The sequence below is a fragment of the Gopherus evgoodei genome, chromosome 13 (genome assembly GCF_007399415.2).
Source record: "Gopherus evgoodei ecotype Sinaloan lineage chromosome 13, rGopEvg1_v1.p, whole genome shotgun sequence".
Classification (NCBI taxonomy): Eukaryota; Metazoa; Chordata; order Testudines; family Testudinidae; genus Gopherus; species Gopherus evgoodei.
The window spans coordinates 968,318-991,776 of NC_044334.1; the positions used below are offsets into that span (position 1 = coordinate 968,318).

At 41.1% G+C, this 23,459-nt stretch overlaps 1 protein-coding gene across 3 annotated transcripts in view; it reads left to right on the top strand.

Annotated features, from left to right (window-relative positions):
- The window catches only part of PITPNB (phosphatidylinositol transfer protein beta), a 75,842-nt gene extending 56,828 nt beyond the window's left edge, over positions 1–19,014 (top strand). The window contains exons 9-12 of one of the 3 annotated variants that reach the window (XM_030582677.1): positions 5,965–6,075; positions 11,234–11,356; positions 16,141–16,226; positions 17,150–19,014. In XM_030582677.1, the coding sequence (XP_030438537.1) occupies positions 5,965–6,075; positions 11,234–11,356; positions 16,141–16,188 (282 nt within the window). In that variant the 3' untranslated portion in view covers positions 16,189–16,226; positions 17,150–19,014. The remainder of the gene's footprint in view (positions 1–5,964; positions 6,076–11,233; positions 11,357–16,140; positions 16,227–17,149) is intronic. The other 2 variants (XM_030582676.1, XM_030582678.1) reach the window with 2 other exon arrangements.
- The last annotated feature ends 4,445 nt before the right edge of the window (positions 19,015–23,459 follow it).

Consider the following 23,459-nt stretch of genomic DNA (forward strand, 5'->3'; position numbering starts at 1 on the left):
AATTTCATTATTTTAAGCCAAACACATGATTTTTAAGTGCTGGGGGTTGGCTGCTGAAATTGTCCTTTTTTTCCCCTCTCTTAGTGGTACCTGGGTTGAAGATTTGTGCTCTTTCAGCACATAAAGCAAACATTGCACTTTAAATCTTCTGTTTGTAAACCGAACATGAGTCAATTCTGGATACACTTATTTCCATTTACTACTAATAATCAGAGCGCTGTAGTGAGAAATTAGTGTAGTAAATAAATGCACATAATTCAGCTCTAGTGTGTCTTATAATTTTGAATATCTGGAAAATGTTCAGTAGAAAACCTTTACTGTCTGCATGAATAATGAACTGTCATATATTTAAAAAGAATGTTAGTTTCAAAAACTAATTTTACTCTTGCCTGGCATTCTACCTTTAAGTCCTTCTGATGTATTTGCCATAGATATAAGAAATGAGAACGTGTGGTCTTCATATACTGACCGTGTCCTATTCTAGCCAAACACACAGCTTTTTGTTTAGTTATGTAGCCCAAATATACATTACTTTCCCTTAGGCTGCTTCTGCATACCATGGCGTAACTTAATATGCATTGTTAAATTAAAAACATGATTTAGCCTCTTGGATTACATTTAAACCTAGACACACAAAATCTAAAGAATCCAACAAAAATAAAACATACATTAAATAATCTGAAGGCACTTCACAACTGCTTAGTAGTAAGGAATATCACAATAAAATCAGTTTTGTGATACTCACATTTTTGAGGATTATTCTGATTTAATAGTTCCTTCCGGCTTGCTAATAGTGTTTCAGTGAAATATCTTCAAAGACTTTCGTATTAAAGATGCCTCCACTAATTGTGTTTTTCATGTGATTGTTTCAGAGAGTCTCTAATTCGCATCATGTAAACTAAAAAGTAATTCTTAGTGCAGTGTATTTATAATGCTAGGTTTGAGAATTGGCAAGAAGTGCTTCCAAACCTTAAAAATTGTAGGTGAAGAACAATCAAACAACCTACATATTAGTCGATTTTAAAAATGGACAGACATATAGTCAGATGAAGGAGGAGCTAGGCAAAATACTAGCCAAAACTAAAATTGCTTAATTTCCCCAGAAACAATTTTGAATATTTTTCTTAGTTTTTTGTCAAGAAATATAATTTTTATATTTGCATTTTTAATAGCAGATTTTAATTTTAAAGTGGAAGGGAATGACAATGAATGCTAGTATTCTTAATAATTTGCCTAAAATAGATGTGCGCTAGCATGAAGTTATCACAAATGCTCCCAAGGTTCAAGTACAACTAGAGGGATTTTTGGAAGCAGAATAAATACTGTCAAGCAAGTTAGTTGAACTTCAATTTGCTGTCACTTGTTGAATTGCCCTTTATACTCTGGATGTCCAGAAAACAAAGCAAACATAATGTAAGTACGAATAAACTGATTTAAACGTGTATTATCTGTCCTAATTAGGATGACTAATTTCAAACTGAACGTACAATTTCAGTTGAAAATGTATTAACTGAAGTATTTGTTGCTTCTCAGAAAATAAACTTCGTATGCTATGACTTCAGGTGTGTAAGAATAATGGACTTCATAAAAGTGCACCTGTAACTCAGGTTCTATTAACGAACCAAGGCATTTAGGCCAAAATATCACTTGTCTTAAAACTGGCATGGAGTGATGAATATCTTCCAAGTTCTAAAATCTGGATTTAAATCATTAGTCTCTGCTTAACAAATAACCACAAGGTGTTGAGTTGTCCTAGTATAGCTATGGCAGAGGGAGCATCAGGTTAACATGAGGCTTGTAATCATCAGTGATGCATATGCACAAACAAGAAAGTAACCCAATTTCACATTAATGTCAAGGTTTGTTTAAAAGCCTAGCTGAATAAATCAGTGTCCCTGTTAATCAAGGGTGACATTAGTAGGGAAACTTCACTGAATAATACAAATCCCATTTTAAAAAAAAAGCTCGTCTTTCTTTCTGAAGCCCCTTTCTGATGTGAAGCCTGCCATGGCACGTAAATATAGTTTATAAATCGTTACATAATTTCACCGAACGAAGCAAAGTGTTACTTTGCTTACCGATGTTACTGTTATAAACCGGTGATCGTGAAAACTGTGTGGAGTTGAGTAGAACGTATGTGTAGTTGTATAATCATGCCTTTTTTTATTGCAGAAGCCTTGGAGTCCAAGGTGTGTACTTGACATAGAATCATACATGTGACACTCTCCTTTTGTTTGTAGGCATCTTTGGTGCTTTAAATTTGTTCTTCAGCTGAAACTGGTCTTTGACTTACTGCTTTTGTGCAGTTATGTGAAAATGTCAAAATAGCCTTTCTGCTTTGCAGTAAAAACTATATTTTTCAGATCAGAACTAGTCAGCTTAAGTGGTGCCCCAGACTAAAGCCTCTTTCCTCTTGGAACTCTCTAGAGTTCACCTGATACACTGGACTTCTAAATTAATTAAGCCATCTTAAAACTCCTCTTTCTCAATGAATTTAGAAATCCTGTTGTAATCTAGATCCTGTTTTTAAAACTGGCTTCAATGCACTAGACAGGGAGTTAGATTTCCTATTCTTCAGTGCAAGTTACTAATAGTAAGAGAAGTGGTCTGCAAACAGCCATCTTCTCAACTTATTTTGCAGAGATCTGAAATAGGGATCTGTGGCCTCAGAGGCTGAGTGTTGCAATCTTTAAAGGATTCAGTGTAAGTTGTCTGACAGTAGGTGGCATGTTGGTTAAGAGAACATATTTCTGTTGTGCTCCAGTGACCCGCAGGCTCTACGAACAGAATGAGGAGGGAGAGCACAGTGCTGTAACACAAGCTTTTATTTGCTTTTGAAGAGGCTCAGCACTTTGGGTTTGCAGTTCCAGGCATGTCCAGCTGAGTGGCTTATCTACAGTACCAGCCTTTTGGGAGCCTGACTGATTTTTCTGGGATCAAGAGGGCAATGTGAAGAGTACTCATGAATTGATTTTTTTGTTAGTCACTCTGTGTTTTTATGCTGTGACAGTGCTGGAGAAGACAATCCTCTGTTCCCACTACCGGCAGCAGAGAAAGCTTCCCAATTAAAGTGCCCCACTCTTAATATGCAGAGGCCATCTCTTGTGTGAGAAGGGAATTATCTCCGTAGCCTGTCAGCCTGTTGTTTCTAAGGCCACGTCCAGACTAGGAATTAAAATCGATTTTAGATACGCAACTTCAGCTACGAGAATAACGTAGCTGAAGTCGAATTTCTAAAATCGAGGTACTCACCAGTCTGGACGGCGCTCCATCGATGTCCGCGGCTCTCCGTGTCGATTCCGGAACTCCGTTCGGATTGATGGAGTTCCGGGATCGATGTAAGCGCGCTCGGGGATCGATACACCGCGTCCAGACTAGACGCGATATATCGATCCCCGAGCAATCGATTTTAACCCGCCGATGCCGCGGGTTAGTCTGGACGAGGGCTAAGGCTGCTAGTCAATTAGTGCCATTGTAGCTTTTTCTTTGTGAGGAGCACATCTGACCTACTGAGAGTATCCATGTGGTTCTAGGAACTGGCCACTCATTGGAAATAAACTGCAATTTTTCAATATTTTAATTAAAGCATAAGCAACGTTTGTCAAGCTTGATTGAGACTCAAAGATTGCAGTAGATATGGGACTCTATTTCGATATCCCAGACCTCATCTCCACGGATAATACTGGTCACCTGTAACTTTAGTTTTTTTTTAAGCTAACTAATTTTGTTTCAGCAGAGAATTGCTGTCAAAGTGTAAATTCAAAGTCCAGAGTTTCATTGTTAGGCGAATAGAAAGAAAACAGCATGCAGACTAATCCCATGGGAAAGAAAGAACTCTGCTTTAACTCTCTTCTAATCAGGCCTTGTTAAGTAACTGATATTTTATGATGCAGTGAAATACTGTTACTACTTAATAAACTGCTGCAAGGTAAAACATCACAAATTGCTTTGCTTCTGTCTTGGATGACTATACCTCTGAGACCTAGGGAGGTCTTTCCTCATCTTTAAATTTTTTTTTTAAATAAGATGCATCTCCTTTTCCTCAGTGTTGACAGGCTAAATCTGGAATCTTGGCTGAGTCAGTGTAGTGTTGCACTCTTACACTTGAAAGCAGTATTTATCTGTTGTTCACCTGATCACAAAACAACTAGTCAGCCACCATCGTGTTTTTAAAAAATACAAAATGACGTGTGTGTTTGGAAAAAATAAATTAATGGACCTATTCGTTACCACCAACAGCTTACATACATTTTGATGTAACTAGTGTTACAGATACTGTGAAGTCACAATAGTAGCTTTCCAATGAAGGTTGTAAGACGGTTTCTATTACGTCTGTTTTTTGCCAACCCACCCACTCCCAATTTCTGAAAAAACGTTTTCTGCTTTTGCACAGAATTTCTTACGATGTCCCTTGTCAGAGTATATTTTCATTTTGAAAGTGGGAGTTAATTGGCCAAATTGTTTGTTTGTTATGGCACTTTAACAAGTGCTGGTTTAGCACCTTCTGAAATGTCCTAACTTTTTTGTCCACTCATAACTTGGGAACAGCTTAGTGTAAGATCTTCAGTTTTGTCTAGTCCAGAATCCTCAATGAGAGCAAGTAAGTCAGGTAGGAGAGTCCTTGGTCATCAGGTGTTCTCCAGGGGTGTGTGAGCCTCCACAAATGGTCAGCAGACTACAAACTCTGTTCCACCTAATCTGAGCCTTTCATTTAAATGATGTTAGCCAAATGTTAGTGTGTTAAGTTTGTAGTGGAGAATTTTAGGAGAGATACTGCCTCCATCCAGCTGCACTCACTCGCTACAGCTGGCAGAGATCCAGTAATTTCCCAACGGCTGCATCTCTTGCTGTGGGGAGGGCAGGTGATGGTGGGCAGCTTTTCAGTCCCCTGGGGTGGACCCTACTCTCCTCATATCCCTGAGTCTGAAACTTTTTCCGTCATTCCTATGCGATGAAGTCTGCGTAGGGCTGATAGCCACTTGCCAGTACTGCTGGCTGTTAAGGAGAATGGGGTGCCCCTGCCTGATTTAGTCCTGCAGGCAGAAGTATGATTATTCATATTTGTACATGCAATTAACTGAGTACAAACAGACATATGCAGATTATGCTAAGAAACGGGACACTGATTGTGGTACCAGTTCCTAGGAAAGGAAGAAGGGTATGACATTTATCTGTGTGCACTGTGGTATGTAGACACAATAGGCGTGAGGTAATGGTATTCTAACAAGCCTACTACTGAACTGCCTTGGTTCTTGAGTTTTGTTGTTTTCAGTGGATTTTTGTGTTATGAAATTTGGAGAAATTAACTTGGGTTTCAAGTGTAAATGCGGTGTTCCACACGTTGTCAAATAGGGTTTAATATTTAATTGGACATTGTCAGGTCAAATTTGTGAAAAATAAGCTGCCACAAAACCAATAAAAACATTTTACATTAATCTCTTTTCAGTTCAATGGAAATAGTTTCAGCAAATATTCCCTTGTAGTGCATTAGCTACCCAAACAGTGCAGAATTGTTATACTAATGAAAACCAGAAAGGGAAAATTATTTGATATTTACTTAAACCAAAACAAAACCCACAACAGTAGTCTGTTAATTAAACAGTAGTTTAATTGTCAAGCTAGACTACTCAAAAAGTAACCTATTGGCATAAATCATGACAAGGAAATGTAATTTTAAATTTTCAGATTTAATTCTAAGACATGTTCATAACAGAGGTAAAGTAGCTTTTTTAATATGGCTTTTAACCGTAGTTTCTTATTAATCCTTGGTACTCTGCATGTTCAGTCGCAGTACAACCATTGTCTAAGCCTTAAAATGGTGATTTGCAAGAGTAATACTAAATGTGTACATCTGAATCCTTGTTGTTTATTCACATTTATAAATTTCCATGCCAACAAGTTTTTATTCAAACACTAACATTAAATGAAGATATTCCCCTCCCCCACCCAATTCTCCACAAACAGAAAGAGCTAGCAGCTGATGAAGACTGCCCTAAAATGTGTGCTTACAAGTTGGTGACTATCAAATTTAAATGGTGGGGACTACAGAACAAAGTAGAAAACTTTATCCAGAAGGTAAGAGCTGCTTTTTAAATACTCTGTGGCATAGTTTAAAAAAAAAAGTGAAAAGTTGGTACATTTTTTCTTCCATTAAAATTAAATGTTAGTGAAGACATTGATCCATTCAATTTTTCAGCCAATCAAACCACTGACTTCTAAGGTCCCAAACCTGCAGCCACTTATGGCTTAACTTGACTTCTGTAAGTAGGCGCATTGATTTAATCAGAAGTACTCATGATAGTAAAGTTAAGCACATGTGTAAGTATTTGCAGGATTGGGGCCTAAATTTATATGGCACTTAAGAATGCTTTGCTTCCATTATTCTCTCTAGTTTAAAAAAAAAATCTCTTTACGTAAAACATGAGTGCTTTGATGCTTTTCCAGCAGTATGTGCACCAAAAGTCTTGTGAAAGTTTCTTATTTTTGGTTGCTACTAATCCTGTAGTATTCATGTTTTTTTTTTTTTTTTTTTTTTTTGTAACATTAAATTGTACAACAGCCACAGAGATTGAGGGATTACAAAGCAAAATGTAACATATACCAATGACTTAGTTAAAAGCTGCACCATACCTGACTGGATACGTGTCCAGAGGGATCACTCTCAATGTGGTAAAAAACAAAAATGTATCTTGCAACTTGGAATGTCCATACGCTGCTAGACTAATCAAAAAGTGAAAGACCCAAATGCGGAACAGCAATTACTGCCCGAGAACACAAACATCACTGCTGTCAGCAAAACAAGACATGCAGATGAAGGCCACTTGAGGAAAGAGGGCGGTAGTTACACTTTCTTCTGGAAAGGAAAACCAGCAAGCGACAGGTGAATACACGGTGTTGGCTTTGCAATCAAAAACCTTCTAGTCATCCGCCTGACTGAGCTCCCCATTGGCGTCAACAGGCACCTTATGACCCTCCACATACAATTGGTCAATAAGTCATTTGCCACTATAATCAGTGAATATGCATCAACTTTTGATGCTGAAGAACAGAAAGAATCCTCCTACACTAACCTTGATAAATTTGTCAACCATTCCAAAAACAGATAAGGTAATCCTCTTAGGGAATTTAAACACAAGAGTTGGCCGAGATTCTAACCCAGGGGTAGGGAACCTATGGCACAGGTGCCCAAGGCAGCACGTGAGCTGATTTTCAGTGGCACTCACGCTGCCCGGGTCCTGGCCACTGGTCTCCAGGTGCTCTGCATTTTAATTTAATTTTAAATGAAGCTTCTTAAACATTTTTTAAACCTTTATTTACTTTACATACAACGATAGTTTAGTTATATATTATAGACTTATAGAAAGAGACCTTCTAAAAAGGTTAAAATGTGTGACTGGCACGCAAAATCTTAAATTAGAGTGACTAAATGAAGACTCGGCACAGCACTTCTGAAAGGTTGCCAACCCCTGTTCTAACCTATGGAGTAATACCATTGGGAAGGAAGGAGTGGGCAAGACCAATTCCAATGGCATCCTTCTACTCAGGAAATGTACAGAGTATGATCTTGTGATCACCAACATAATCTTCAGACAAAGCAACAAGTACAAAACAACTTGGCAACAGCCCTGCTCAAAACAATGGCACCTTCTAGACTATGTCACTGTAAGAACACAGGATCCGTGAGATGTCCAAATCACCTTTGTCATGAGAGGAGCAGACGATTGCTGGCCTGACCACCACCTGGTAAGGTCAGTCATGTCCGTCAGGATTGCACTGAAACATAGAAAGCAATCCAAATCACACAGATGGCAATATAACAGCCAAAGACTTCAAACCTCAGTGTACCAAGAGAACTTCCAAACATTCCTCAGTGAAAAATTGGCCATATGCACACTTGGAAATGACAACACAAGTGTTGAAGAAGGCTGGGAAGACCTAAAACAGACCATCCACGAGGTTTGCGAGGAATCCATTGGTCTTGCTACCCCTGTCATCAGGACTGATTTGACAACAACATTGAGATTACAGCCGTTTTGAAGCAGAAGAGAAAAAGCTTTCTGCAAGTGGCAAAGCCAGCCACTATCCAGTCAGAAGCAGAGCTCTTCCATCTACTCAAAGCTGAAGTTTAAAGGAGGATCCGAGAAATCAAAAACAAATGGTGGGGAGGAAAAGCAAAGCAAAAGAAATCCAAACATTTACTGACAGACATAATATGCAGAGCTTTTTTTTGAGACACAAAAACCCTGTACGAACCAAGCTCATGTGGCCTCGCACCTCTGAGATACGAAGATGGTAGTGCCCTTCTTAAAGATAATGAATCCATCAAAGAGCACTGGAAGGAACATGACCAAAAGCTTCTAAATCGAGAATCAACTGTGATGACACCATTGACTCCATGCCTAAGCACCCAATCTGGGAAACTCTTGCCAACCCACCAACACCTTAGTAGGTCTGCAAAGCAATTAAACAAATTAAGAACAATAAAGCAGCAGGCCCTGATGGCAAACCAGCTGAAGTACTGAAAGTGGGGGAAGAAACACTGACTAACAAGCTTCACTTGCTGCTCCTCAAAATCTGGTGCATCAAAGAAATCCCTAGTGACTTATGTAATGTGAATATAGTCACCATTTTCAAAAAGGGAGACGGCCGACTGTGGCAGCTATAGAGGCATTGCCCTCCTCTCTGTTGCTGGGAAGATTCTTGCTAGAATCTTACTTAATCGCCTGCTCCCTCTTGCAAAGGAAGAACTTCCAGAGTCCTGATGTGGCTTCAGATCATCATGAGGTACAACAGACGTGATTTTCGCAGCCAGGCAGATCCAGGAAAAATGTCAAGAACCACACCAGGAACTGTATATGGCCTTTATTGATCTGACCAAAGCCTTCGACTCTGTCAGCTGTGAGGCTCTATGGAAAATCATGTCAAAGTTTGGCTGCTCAAGCAAATTTATCATTGTAAGATTTCTCCATGACTAGATGACTGCCTCCATCCTGTGTAGTGGCTCTACCTCTGAGCCCTTTGTCATTTGACCTGGCACCACCCTTCTCTTCATTTTCTTAGCAGCTATGAAAACATTAATCCAAGACCGTCTACCTCAGGGCATTGGCGTCATATGTCGAATTGACAGCAACCTATTCAACCTCTCTCATCTCCGTGCCAGAATTTTAGTAGTATCAGCAACAATAACCGAACTTCAGTACACAGATGATTGTGCTGTAACTGCACACTCAGAGAATCTTTAAACAGCCCTTAATTACTTCTCTGAAGCTTACAAAAGCCTACGGCTAACTCTGAACATCGGCAAAACAAACGTTCTCCATCAGCCAGTCCCCGGTCAATCATCAGATCCAGCAAGGAAGATCTATATCAACAAAGAACTGGAAAACATAGAATACTGTGCCTGTCTTGACAGCCATCTCTCACACAAGGCAGATATAGGCGTCAAGATTCAGCACAGAATTCACTGTGCCAGCCTTGCGTTTGGCAGACTGTCTTATCAGGTGTTAAACAATCACAACATCGAAACACATACTAGACTTTTAGTTTATAGAGCAGTTGTAATCCCAAATCTCCTCTACGGCTGTGAGACTTGGATGACGTACAGAAAACACCTGAAAAACCTCGAACACCAGGATTTTCTTTGGAAGATCCTCAACATAAAGTAGGAGGATCATCACACTAATATCAGTGTTCTCACAGAGGCCAACATCTTCATTGTTGAGGCCCTGATTATCCAGCACCAGCTGAGGTGGAGCAGGCACTGTATGCGCATGCCTGATGTATGCTTACCAAAACTACTGTACCCCCAACTCACCAAAGGAGAAGGGAAATGGGGAGGCCAAAAGAAACACTTTAAAGACACCTTCAAGATAAATGTCAAGAGAGATGGCATCAACACCACATACTGGGAGACAGCAGCCCAGGATAGGGATAACTGGTGAAGACTTGACAGAGGGAACATCCATTTTTGAGGAAAATCGCCTTGCCTTGGTTGCAGGAAGACTCCAGAAAAGAAAGGAAAGACAACTGTCATGCAGCAATCACAGCCCAACCCTGTCTTAGAACACCACCTGCAGTGTGTGCTAAGGAGCCTGTGGCTCAAGAATCAGACTCCTCAGTCACCAAAAGACCCATGAGAAATAAAACCTATGAAAGAGATCGTCCTCGACCTGGAGGGATCACAGACAGCTGGTTTTGTTACACTTTGCACTGTTTACTTCCTCTTGTTATCTGAAGCTGTTCTGAGTGAATTCTGGGAAAGCAGCGGGCGTTGAGATCATAGCACTAATCTACGGCTTTCTTGCCTGTAGAGTATGACCAGCATATGAGTTTGTATCATTGATATGAGAACACTGTCTTTCTTTTTCAACTTGAATGCTCTCTCAGCACTACAAACTGTACAGGAATTGCTACAGCCACTTTTGAATTAGACAATTACAGCTCTTTAACAGAGCAATGCTACATATGGGTTAGGAATGGCAGAAATGCAATATCCAAAGGAAATCACCAGGTACTTTAAATATAGCAAACAGATGGAAATACCCAAACTGGAACTGGTCAGGACATAGAGGCTAACCCCTTTAACTCCTAACAAAAGGTGCCAAGGAATCCTTAATTTGACTTACATGTGCACGGGTATGTCTCTCTTAAAAAAGATGCCCTTTGCAGCAGCCAATTGTTCTGTGCACCATATCGGGACATAATTCAGTTCTAATACAAGGGGGACAGAGAGGAGGCTGGGAGTGTAAGTGTGCCACCTACTGAATTCCCAGTGCCATTTTTTTCTTCACCTCATTTTACCACAGATGTTTTTATTACTGAGCTTGTACTGTAGCTGTGGGGTTTTTTTAAAGTGGATTCTATCCTTAATGTAGCTCATGCATTAGTGTTCCTGGGTGGTATATATATTCTGTCTAGGATCAGATTCAGTGGACTAAATGTATTTTGGAGAATGCATCCACAACCTTTACAGGTAACAAAATTGCCAAACGTTCTTTCTAGGAAAGAATTATTACAGAGTGCATTTCATTTTCCTTGTTGAGAGGCAGAGAAGAGATGTAAAATCTTTTTAACTTAAACCCAAGAGTCTGGGGAGTCTGGATAGTGCCATTGTGAAATAAAGAGCATGAGACTATATAGCTGCAACATCCTTTAGAATTTAACTCAATTCTCCTTTGGACATTTATTGATAAATCATAAGCATATTTTCTAATGCTGCTTTGTCTCCTTAAAGCAAGAAAAGAGGATATTTACCAACTTCCATCGCCAGCTGTTTTGTTGGATTGACAAGTGGATTGATCTGACTATGGAAGACATCAGGAGAATGGAGGATGAAACCCAACGAGAGCTGGAAGCGGTAAGAATGTTTTGAAGCTGTTTATAAATGTACACTCTATGGTAGTTGGGGCTGTGTAAGAATCGGAGGCTACATAAATTTGCTTGTGTCTATCCCGCCAACTCTGTGTGCTATGGGATAATGCTGATAAATGCTATGCTCTTCACTGGATCTCCTCCACAGAGCCATGCTCGTGGAGCTTCTGCATACCATGCTGCAAAGATCCAGGAGTTGTTGAAACGTAGATGTTTCTGGTAAGTATCCCATGTCTTGAATGCTTGCACTGAGCATCTCTTTCCACTTGTATTATATACCTAGTGCACACAATCCCACAGCTCCCTTTTCATCACTTGTCAGTTGGACCTTGGAGCTGTCACCTCACTTCTGCATTGTAAGTGTCCTGTTTTTTTAGTTTTCAAATTGTAATTAGTTGATTATTTTCCCCTTCAAACATGTCTTGAAGTGAGTGTGTGTGTCACATGAGGGCAGTTGGACTTGTCTTGATGAGCGTGATAGACATTGAGAAACTCATTTCTGAAAAAAATCTGTCAGAGAATTAACAAGCACTTGGTGTTGTTTCCTTCCGTGTCTTAGGCTACGTCCAGACTACCCGCCGTATCGGCGGGTTAAAATCGATTGCTCGGGGATCGATATATCGTGTCTCATCTAGACATGATATATCGATCCCCGAGCGCGCTTATATCGATTCTGGAACTCCATCAACCCCAACAGAGTTCCGGAATCGACAGGGAGAGCCACGAACATCGATACCGCGCGGTGTGGACGGGTGAGTAATCCAATCTTAGATATTCGACTTCAGCTACGTTATTCACGTAGCTGAAGTTGCGTATCTGAGATCGATTTCCCCCCCGTAGTGTGGACCAGCCCTTAGAGGCTGTCAATGGTCATAGTCTGACCTGTCTGTATGGTCCCAGAGGTATCTGAAAGGAAACTCATCCTTCAAGCAGTTTTCTCCCTTTTCTCTCAGATGCTGAGGAACTAGCTAGGAAAGGACCTTTCTGCTGCAAAGTCATTGTTCAGGCTGTGGTTCTCCCACTATGAGCATTTCTGTGTGAATTCTGAGCCTCACTCTGATTTTTTTAGCATCTGCCAAAGCTACAGTTTGAACTTTGTAAGGTGCTTGGTGACCGCCTTATTGCCCAACACCCATTTGGATTGCAGTCTCTTCTAGCACTCTGGTTCTGCTCAAATATGCAGAGTAATGAGCTGTGAGCCTTCAACGCATGTGGGCTGCCAGAGACCCTGAAATAGTTTGGCTTTCTTGCCACAGACCCAGTATGGCTATTAATACCAGTTCTTCTCCAATACAAACTGTTGCTCAGGTCAAGCAGACCTGCTTTGCTATTGATATGAACACTACCTCTGACTCCCCCATCCCCAGAGCTACCCTGGGCATGTCTGGCTAGATCAGCCTTATACACTGCTGGTTGCATTGTGGGGAAATGTTTTTGAGGAGGAATAGAGATGCTTCTGCTCATCCCCCTGAACGTGAGCCCAACAAACCTTCCTAACCTGGGAGTTTGGACCGGCTCTGCTCTGGAGGCTGGAGAGGTTGTAGGAATCCATCTTTTAGCACAGGAGTCCCTGAGATCAGCTTGGATCAGTTCTTAGTAAAAGGCCAGATATCCTTCACTCAGCTCACTCTTACAAGACACTTGATTCTTGGACCATTGGATGGGCACACAGTCTTGTATATCTTAGCCATATGGAATGCCAAGTACAGTACGTGACCACCTGATGCTGAGAAATATCTGTCTGTGTCAAAATATTCTCTCTCCTTTTTGGATAAACTGCAGATCATTGGTTTCAAAATGGCCAATTACATTGCTCCAATTGACTGAGGGTTTTCAGATCACAGAATTGGGTACTGTCTTGATTACCTTTAGTAGTTAAGTGCTTGCTGTATTCCTGAGCCGTCTTAGATGCCTGATCTTCCTTTAAGAGTTAACACTAGTATAATACAGGGTGAATGGAATTTCCTATTCACAGACCTGTAGATAGCAACAAACCCAACCACCTTAAGGACAAAATATGGAGAGACTGTCAGACAGCCAAGGCCAGGGGCAGTTTCCAAAGGCCACATGCTTAATATTTATACTGCTTACTGTATTTTTCACTCCGTTCATCTGATGAAGTGGGTTTTAGCCCACGAAAGCTTATTCCCAAATAAATTTGTTAGTCTCTAAGGTGCCACAAGGACTCCTCATTATGCCCAACAATGGCTCTCAGCAATAAGCTTTTTTTTCAGTCAGGATGGCTCAGAAGCATTATGTATGGTTACTCAGACAATGTTCAACTGTGTATTTGCAATATGAAAGATCTGTTTTGCCTTTGAGGGGCAAAGTGCCCCATTTACTGACCCTGTAGAGGGAGTGGGTGGAAGAACTGCATTTGTCCGTTTACTCCAGTTCTAAATGCCTTCCCATATTTCCTAACTTTTAAGCCAAGGGAAAATAAATTGGCTGGCTGTTTTATCAACACAGCTGAATGTGAAATGTCCTTCCTCTTCAAGTAAGGCAGAAGAAGGGGCTGCTTCGGCAGATTCCGGAAACACTTTTTGGAATAAGATTGATATCTCCCTCCCCTTAGGAGCACTTCTGCCTAGATGCGAATATGAAAGTGGATGCTTGCTACGGTAGGACATCTCTACATTAATTATTTCCAAAAGAAATCATTTCTGAATTTCCCCTTGTACTCCCACTTTATCCCAGACTGACGAGTTTGGGAAACTGTTTCATCAGTAGGGATCTGTGAAAGAGAGAGAGTGGTTTCCTGTCTTTAAGGAGTTCATCAGAAGGGTTGTCTTTTTTATTTTAATTTTTTTTTAACAACCTCAATTCCTGATCTGGTATAGGCCAGACATCATCCAGTTTCTCTGGGAAAGAGGGAAATATAGTCTGAGGTGTGCACACCGCAGGTATGTGTAGGACAAGCCTCAGAGATCATGGAAAACTTCCCTAAACCTTCCCCTTGTTGTGTCTGCATGGACTGTAGATGCATGTCTTTGTGGAAGAGGCTTCCTGTTGATAGATATCTCATAGGTGAGTAACCGCTTTTTTGACTTTGCAAAAGTGATCTCAAAGATCAAATGTTCAGATTCACAAATATTTCGCATAAATAGAATATGTTCTCCGATCTTTTACTTCCAGAAGTACATGCTAGTTTGTGAAGATTTTCCTCTAACTGGGAATAAAAGAACATGGGCTAAAGAGAAATTTCCAGTAACTTTTCTGTTTGTGTTCACTTACATGCTGTCGCTCTACTAGCAAATACTTCAATCCCTAAAATATTTGCTGTACATTAGCTCTTATCTGCCATACTGAAGTTAAACCTGGTTTTCTTGTTTTCAGGATATAACTTTTAACCTCGTCTTTTTTTAAGGATTGTGTCTGTCCTGGAAACTGGCTTTTACTTCCCCCTTCATTCTTTGCAGAATAAAACAGATGGTTTTGTGTCTCTGGATTTAGTAGATTTAAAGCTCCTCACGATAACTTATTATGTCACTTTTTTTCAAATGTGTACTCTGGTGACTTCAAAAATATGTGGTCTTGTAGCTGGAATATCTTATTGTGAGCCACATAGAAAGGGTTGGCTCCTGCTGTTTTAAATACTCTTACCGCTCTTTCTTTACTAACACAATAGAGATATCTGCAGGCACCTACAAAACACATTCCAAGAAGATTTTTTTGATGGGAATATCCTCTTGAGGGGCAATAACCTAATGGTAGCGTATAACCACGCATTGGGTCACCCACGATATAAGTTGAACATTCCTTTTAATTTTATCCCAAAAGAATTTCTGCTCTCCACATGCCACATTTAACTAGCCACTTGCTGAAATATTGTGGCAAACGGTAGTTCTCACTAAATCTCAAATACTTCAAGGCTGACACTTACTATTATGGGCTTGGACACCAGAGAGAAGGGTGCTCCGTGATGAGATGCTCAGCATGATAGGAATGTCCTTGCACTTCCAGCCTTGAGCAGTATTCAGCCTCCCTGGTGATATAGTCCAGGAGCTCACTGGTGTCTGCAGTTTTATGTTGTTACAAAGAAACAATTGCAGGAAACAGCACAGTGTCTAATTAGGTTGGCAGTTTTGCATTTTCTTGTGTTGCTTTCTGTTACTATTTGCTTTCTTTAAAATCTTTTACTTTTCTTTACTTCATTAGATACTCTGCTGGATTTTCTTGGTTCTCCAGTTCCTCATCTGGTTCTGTTTTCATTTTGTCAGTTTTTGTTTCCTTTACTATCCATTGTTTGCTGCTTCCTGGATGCCTTTTCTTATCCCCCTTCAGTGGGTTTCTAGTCTCTCCTCACATCCTGTTCACAATTTTTCTGCACTTACCTCTATTTCACTCTTCTGTACAATTGCTCTCCTTATGCGATCTGACTCTGTGGACACCCAGAGCACTTCTGCCATATTAAACCCTCTCCATCAGCTGACTACTTGACAGTGCGGATCCTAATCAGAGCATAAGAAGTAAGCAGCTTGAAACTGCCAAGACTGTGCTCCCTCAGCCCTGAGAAACAGGAGAAGTGCTGTATGCTTCAGGCAGTTTGGTATACGCTTCAGATGGCCCTTAGGAACTGAGAGGCTGCCTCCCTTTACAGCAGCTGTACGTTGCTCACTCTGACTTTCCTGTCCTACAGAGTGCCCCTTCCACCTAGCCTCCTCACACCTTCAGCTGGATATGGGACTGGCTCTGAGCCATTTAATTCTCTCCTAATAACCTCGTGACAGGTTCTTTATTTGATAGCTTACAGTTTTATTTTACATTTAGATGCGTAAGAAGGGTTCCGTTCGAGGCACAGTGGCTGCTGACGTCTAGAGGAATCCTCTGTAGGGTCAGAGGCAAAATCAAGTTGTGTAAGTGAATTCCTGGGAGAAAAAGGAGGAATCCTTTCTGGTGATGGGCGTTACTGGCGGAACAACTATTCTAAAGCGGTGCAGCCAGATTCCTTTCTTGGGCCTGAACCCCTGCTGCTCCCCCTGCTTTGACAAAATCAACAGCAGGACAACAGCCCCATGGCTAGGATTCATTTGAGACCTTCAGCATGCTTTTAGCATCATGATGGGCTCTGGGCACATGCTCAGTTCAGTCAGTAGGATGCTATAATCGTGGCACAAGCTAGCTATCACATCATACTTTATGCTTGTCTGGTGCAGAAGCTCAAAGTGCAGGCTCTATAGTTTGTCTTCTGACGTGTGCTTTGGCTTCAGGACACTTAGGCTCCAAAGCCTGCAAGAGGCTTCCTGGACAAAGTGACATTTTGCTGCTGTATTAGACTCTTTGTGGTTAAAGAAAATATAACTGCATTTAGAAAAACGGTACAGTCGAAATGGGTGTGTGGAGGGGACGCCAATCTATTTCCCAGTTCAAGAAAAAAAAATTCCCTAAAATGCTGCTGCCGGGAACTAATTTCCTCGGAAGTCCAAACCTTTATATTCACACCCAGTACCTTTTAATGTTCATATTTCCTGCTCTGAGCATTTTCTCACATGCCTTTAATGGTGGATCCTGTATCTGCAGCTAACTTCAAATCCCAGCGATCCAGCGTATGGGAGTGCTTTTTGATGTCTGAGTTGCTGTTCTAATCACAAGACTGATAGCCAATCTAAAAGAGTCCTTAGAATACTTGAACTGATACAATATGATCCAACTCAATGCTGGTGAATGTTTGCGCTGCACTAACTATTTTTCTTAGAGAATTAGTAAAATCTGCATTTTTAGAGTTGAATGTTACTTGAGTAACTGTTGGCACTTATTGCATCTTTTCTTTTTTCTGCAGCTACGTAATCAAGGCCAAGTGAGAGGAACAAGTGCTGCCAATGATGAATGATGATGGATCTGACCTGTCACTTGCAGGGTTGATGCACAGATGTGTGTGTGGATGCATGATTATCTGTATATAATTATATATACATACACGCATACTGAGGGCTGTTACAGTTTCTCCAGGGTACTATACCCATCTTCAGCAAAGATACAAAGAAAACTGCTTTCATTATAAATATCTGAAGCAAATACAAATTGACTAAGTAGTGTCATTTAAAGGATAAATTGACTGCAGAATTATGCTAGCTGGTATGTTTCCTGAATGTCAGTACTGGACCAATTTATTCTCCTCTTGAATCACTCTGCTATAATATGTCTATCTCATTATAAGCCAACAAATTCAGATAAAGTAATTTTAAATTTCATGTTTTCCCTATGTGATTTTGGAATAGGAACTATGCATGTATTTATACCTATTTATTTCTGGATTGTCATCTAAGTCAAATCAGAAAAAAAAATTTCTATTTGTGAGAATTGGAAGACTTTTGCTGTTGAATGAGGAATACAATAATGGCCCAACTTTTACTCATCTTGCTGAAAGAAATCACCTGTTTTATTGGAGTTTTGTACATTGAAATTCAAATGTTTTCTTCATTAAAAATTGGCAAAATTAAGGAAAAAGGCTTGTGATTTATAACAGTTTGAACTGAACAATTTTCCAGGAGGCTTTCAGACAGAATAACTGACAATACCGGTATTGAGCCTTTAAAGTATCTTTTAGGCTGTGTAGTTTAATTGAATTCCCTAGAATAACATTTATTTCTGAAATTATTTTTTTTCAAAGTTTTCGTTTGGAAACTATGCAAATGGTCTCAATTTCACACACATTGCACAATGGAATATAACGGTGACTTTTAGCTCTTTTCATGTTGAAAATTCACTTTTAAAAAAGATGTTTACTTTCAGATATGATGAAAGTTTAAATTGTAGCATCTGATGCTTCTCTGATTTATTAGAAGTAGACATAAAAGGAAAGATGGTATAATAAAGGCCTTTTTTAGATAGTTCTCAAACAGTAAGTTGTCTTCATGATTTTTTTAAAGAAAAATATTCCAATTGAAGCATATCATAAGATTTATTATCAAAATGCTTGTTAAATCAGGAACAACTTATTTTAGGACCACTAGTTAGGTAAGGTTTCCTCCCAGAAGCCTCTGTAGGGTGAGGTTTGCTGAAGGATCTCTGTCTAGTTTTTCAACCCCACACCCACACCAGACGCTTGGGAATAATTGCTTATTTAATTAGCTGATAGCGAGAGTGATTCGTCTTCCTTTACAGTCAGTGGCAAAACTTTCATTGACTTCAAGGGGAGCAGATCAGGCTTTGAATATGACTAGCCCACCTAGCCCATCACCTGCAATGACGGTCAGACAAGTGGACATGGATTTTTTGTATGTCTGTACTGTATTATTGCCTCACTATCTTCCGTGCTACAAGGTCAGTCTTTGGTTAGTCCTTTCTCTCCTAGCAATGAAAATAGATGTCTATTCTCTGTACCAGCAGAAGATTGGTTTTGTAAAAACTTTTAAACCATGTTTATACAACTTGCTACAAGGAGGGTTTTTGCAAATTTGTGAAACTAAGGGCTCAGTCCTCTTTTCAGCGCAGAAATGTAACTCCTACTCTCACCAATGGGAGCTGGAATGCATTCCAAGGAGGGAAAGGAACCCCTATCGTTTTCATGGTTTTTTGGACTAGCTACGAAAATTTGAGGAAACTTTGTAGTGAATGTAAATGTTTAGTTTACTTTGGCAGTCTCTGATGTGAACTACAGTAAAACAGTCAATGAAATTTAATTAAATAAATTTGATCATAAAATATCCTTTGTGTTGTGTCTTGGGTATCATCAATGTCACTTTGTGGATTTCCCATATTGCCATTTTAATTCTCTCGATCCGTGGAAACTCTGTATGAGATGGTTACAAATCTGATGCCTTCAGTCATTTAAGCTGAAAAAGAAAAAAAAAATTCAAATACCAATGGAAAGCCTTGAAATACTTGGACTCCAAACTGAGTAATATAAATATTTAGGTGAAATCTTATTGATAGTTGTGGAGTGTACTGTTCAACTGATTGTGTTGCTGCAATGGTGTATTATGTTTTCTGTTAACTGATCTTTTTTTGGTGTTCACCTTAGGAATTATTTGTCTGGAAACAGTGGCACAGTCTGCAGTAGAAAATGAGCTATGTGTTTGAATCGTGATGTTCAACATTGTTTCCTCTATCTCCCCAAGGAATCCCTCAAAGTAACTAGAACAATTTGGTCACTGATGTGGACAGAGCCGAAATGTCTTCAACCTCAGTACAGAAAGCATGATCATCCCCCTCCTAGCAGTTTAGTCGTGTTTTCTGCAAGTTATTGCAGTACCATTCAAAGATCCACTGAGGATCCTATAGTGCTAAGCATTTGTGCAGATGCAAAGGAAGACAGCGTCCATGCCCGGAAGAGCTTATGCTTTTGTTGCATCTTGTTTCAAATGACATTTTAATGGGCAATACTTGGCAGGTTCCTGTGGGCACACTAGCAGGAGTGACTGTGCAGGAGGGATTTCAAGGAAGAGGGTAGTGACTTCCCCAAGTTCAGGCAGAACGTTCCACATGCGAGGAGTGGCATGGAGTAAATGAACATGCTTTGGAAGATGCAGACGAGTAGATAGCTGAGGCTGACATTGATTGTTGTTTCTCTCTTATATCAAACTGTCAAATTATAGCTATGCAGGGCTGGGGGAAGCAGCCCTACTCCTACATCAGACACAGAATTAATGGAGGCCTGGGTTGATTTGGTTTTGCAAAAGCTCTTCCAAGACTGATACCCCATCAGGACTGATATGGGAATATGGCTACACAGGGATAAAAAACCTGCCGCTGGCCCAGGTCAGCTGACTCAGGCTCATGGTGCTTGGGCTCTGGGGCTGAAAAATCAGTGTGTAGACATTCAGGTTTGGGCTGCAAGGGTGGAGGGTCCCAGAGCTCAGGCTCTAGCCTGAGCCCAAATATCTGCACAGTGACTCTTAGCCCCACGAGCCTGTCAGCTGACACAGACCAGCTGCAGCATTGCCATGGTTCTTTTATCCCCATGTAGACATATCCTTAAAGTCCATCTAAAGCATGCAGTAGAAGGTAGCCAGTTCATGCTAAGGACAGTGCATTGTATTTCCACATCTTTTGACCTGTGGCTCCCTAGCAGTGTTCTAGCGAATTCTGTGTAATACATGACACCAAAAATATTGTGGAGGCAGGAAAGCATGACCACTGTGGTCATGGTAATAGCAGTGTGCTCAGAGGAGCTGCTAATTCACGTGGGTTTTAAGGCAGGGATAGTCATGAGAATATTCCAATGCGTGTTTTAGTGCCTGTCATGGGGGCAGTAGTGTTGTGGGGTGATATGCCAGCTGACAAAGTTGACCATGACTTTTTATTTCTAGAAGATGCTTGTCTAGAATTGGAAGTGTATGCATAAAGACTGAAATAATACAGACTAATGAACTCCCTGCCCTGCTCTGACAGACACCTCAGTAAGTGGGTGAGCCTTTGACCGTGCCACGTAGGGCAGCTCTGGGCTCTGCTAGCCCAAAGGGAAATCAAATTCTAGTGCTAAGGGCCTTGTCCTATGAACTCTGCGGCTGTTGTTTAAATCTAGGGCTATTGAATTGAGCATTTTGGTGAGTCTTTGCTGCTGCAAAATTGTGGGGGAGATGGTGTCTCTGGTAGATTGAACTCAAACTAGGCAAGTCTTGTATAGATTAATCAGCAGCTTCAGCTTGCACTGAGGAAGTAACAGAGAGCCAGTAGAACCTTTGGCCTACTGTGGGGATCGGCAACCTTCGGCACTTGGCCTGTCAGGAAAATCCGCTGGTGGGCTGGGACAGTTTGTTTACCTCCAGCATCCACAGGTACGGTCAATTGTAGCTCCCACTGGCAGTGGTTTGCCGTTCCAAGCCAATGGGGGCTGCAGGAAGCGGCAGCCAGCACATCCCTCGTCCCACACAGTTTCCCACCACCCCCATTGACTTGAAACGGTGAACCATGGCCAGTGGGGGCTGCGATCAGCTGAACCTGTGGACGCTGTAGGTAAACAAACTGTCCCAGCCCAACAGCGGATTTCCCTGATGGGCCGCGTGCCAAAGGTTGCTGATCCCTGGCCTAGTGGTTGTTAAATTTACACTGTGGGTGGTGCTGTTCAACAGGTGTCGGCTATGTTCTGTGCTAGCTGGAGACCGAGTTATCTCCAGGAAAAGCCTCACATAGTAGGTGTAGAAGGAAGTGACGATGGGTAACGTGGGCCAGACCTGCACTGGCAAGTTGAACACAATCCTCTAAATGCAGGTGGGAATAGGTGGTTAGGACGCGAAGAGCTGTCATGCCCAGAAACTCCGACTGATGGGTGAACCTCTGTACCCATGATGTGAGCAGCATGTACTATTTAAACAGGCAGGTACTACCCCCTGTTTCCCTCTCAATCTTTCATGTTGCCTGCCATGGGCACCTCAGCCTTGCCTGGACTGAGCATCATCTTGCTTTGATCCAAGCCCAGTCTCCACCTGGTCAGAGTCCAATCAAAGAACCCCGTGCAGTGAGAAATATTCAACTCTGCTTCAAGATGAAGGCAGCTTGGCTTCACAAGGCTGTTCCCAGAAGAGCACATCCATGGGTTTGAGACATTGTGGGCAATATGGTGGAGGAAAGTCTCCATCTTTGGCCAAGTTATTGCGTGAGACAATGTGTTAGACTCTGAGCACATTTTAAATTCTACCTTGTACGCAGGGTCTGTAGAGATGCTATCTTTAGTCTTACTTGGTATTTCAATAGTATCTTGCTGTTCTAGTGGCAAAATGTCTCTCATTGTTATATCAGCTGCCCAGAAAAGGCAGAAGTTTGATTTTAGTCTCTTAGAACCCAATGTTTTGAGGGATAAAAAGCCTAGAAAAAATGTTTGTGCAAATACTCATGAATAAGTAAAATGAGTTCCAGTAGGATCTGGTGAGAGCTGCTGAATTGCAGAGGTCAGTGAAAATTCACTCCTATAAAGGTTTTAATGTGTTGTGATAGTGAAACAATATATGTGGCTTCCCTGTTTGCCTTTAATGCATTCTGATACTGCCTACAAATCAGTCAGAAGCAGAACTGCCCTGTGCAGCAAGTGAAGGCAGGACTCAGAAGGGGAACAGGAAGAGTGACTTTGTGTTTATTAATATATTTGCTGAACAAAAGCTTTGCCTGTGGGCATCCCATTGAAGTCAGATCCCTGCCCTCCCAAACTGACCACACAACCTCAGCTTTCTCTCTGTAGAGCAGCTCTGGTAACTTTTCATGGAGTGCCAGTTGTCTTAATGCATGTTCTTCTGCTCTGACTAGTGTGTGACTGATGGTTTCTGCTTATCGAGGAGGCACACAACACTAACTGTGTTCTTTTGCTTGGTTTTGATTATTTCCAGTGTTTAGAAATAATCCAAGAAAAAGGAACAAAGTGCCCATGTGTGGGGCTTCAAGTGACATCCAGGCATAAGGGAAGTGCAGCAGAATCTTTACAGGAAGAGGATTTTGTTCGGTCAGTAAGTTGGTAAGATACAGAGAAGCTTAGAAGCCGTGGCTACTTGACCATGTAAGGTGTCTTTTGAGGTGCAGTCCCTAAAATACCAAATAATTGACTCATTCGTATTTTTTCCTTCTGTTTGCTTTCTCTCATGTCACTGTTTTCCAGTGTTACTTTATGGTGTCATTGAGCACCCAGCATTTGCACTGCACCTTGGTCTTGTCTGTCCATAAGAACGGTCAAACTGGGTCAGACCAAAGGTCCATCTGGCCCAGTATCCTGTCTTCCGACAGTGGCCAATGCCAGGTGCCCCAGAGAGAATGAACAGAACAGGGAATCATGTGATCCATCCTCTGAACTTTTATCCTACATACTCGCACTGCTCTTATCACCAGTGCTTCTAACAATGAGAGGGATAATGTCACCGTCTTTACCACCAGATCATCTCAGCCTTATCTGAGCCAGGTTAGACTACACAACAAATAACATGTGGTGACCATTGGTGCCCTTTCTCTGTTAACGCCACTAGGGAGTGGCACATATGGCCACAGTCTGGAAAGAGATTAGTGTAGGTGCAGCCATAACAGCAGTTGCCCTTACCTCAGTTTACCTGCATATTGACCCAGGCTCTGTGGTGGAGCTGAGGGTGGATGTCTCATAAGAAATATAGCATGTTATTAAAACAAAGCATGGTTCCAGCAAGGCTGACAAGAACAGTGTTTGCCTGTAA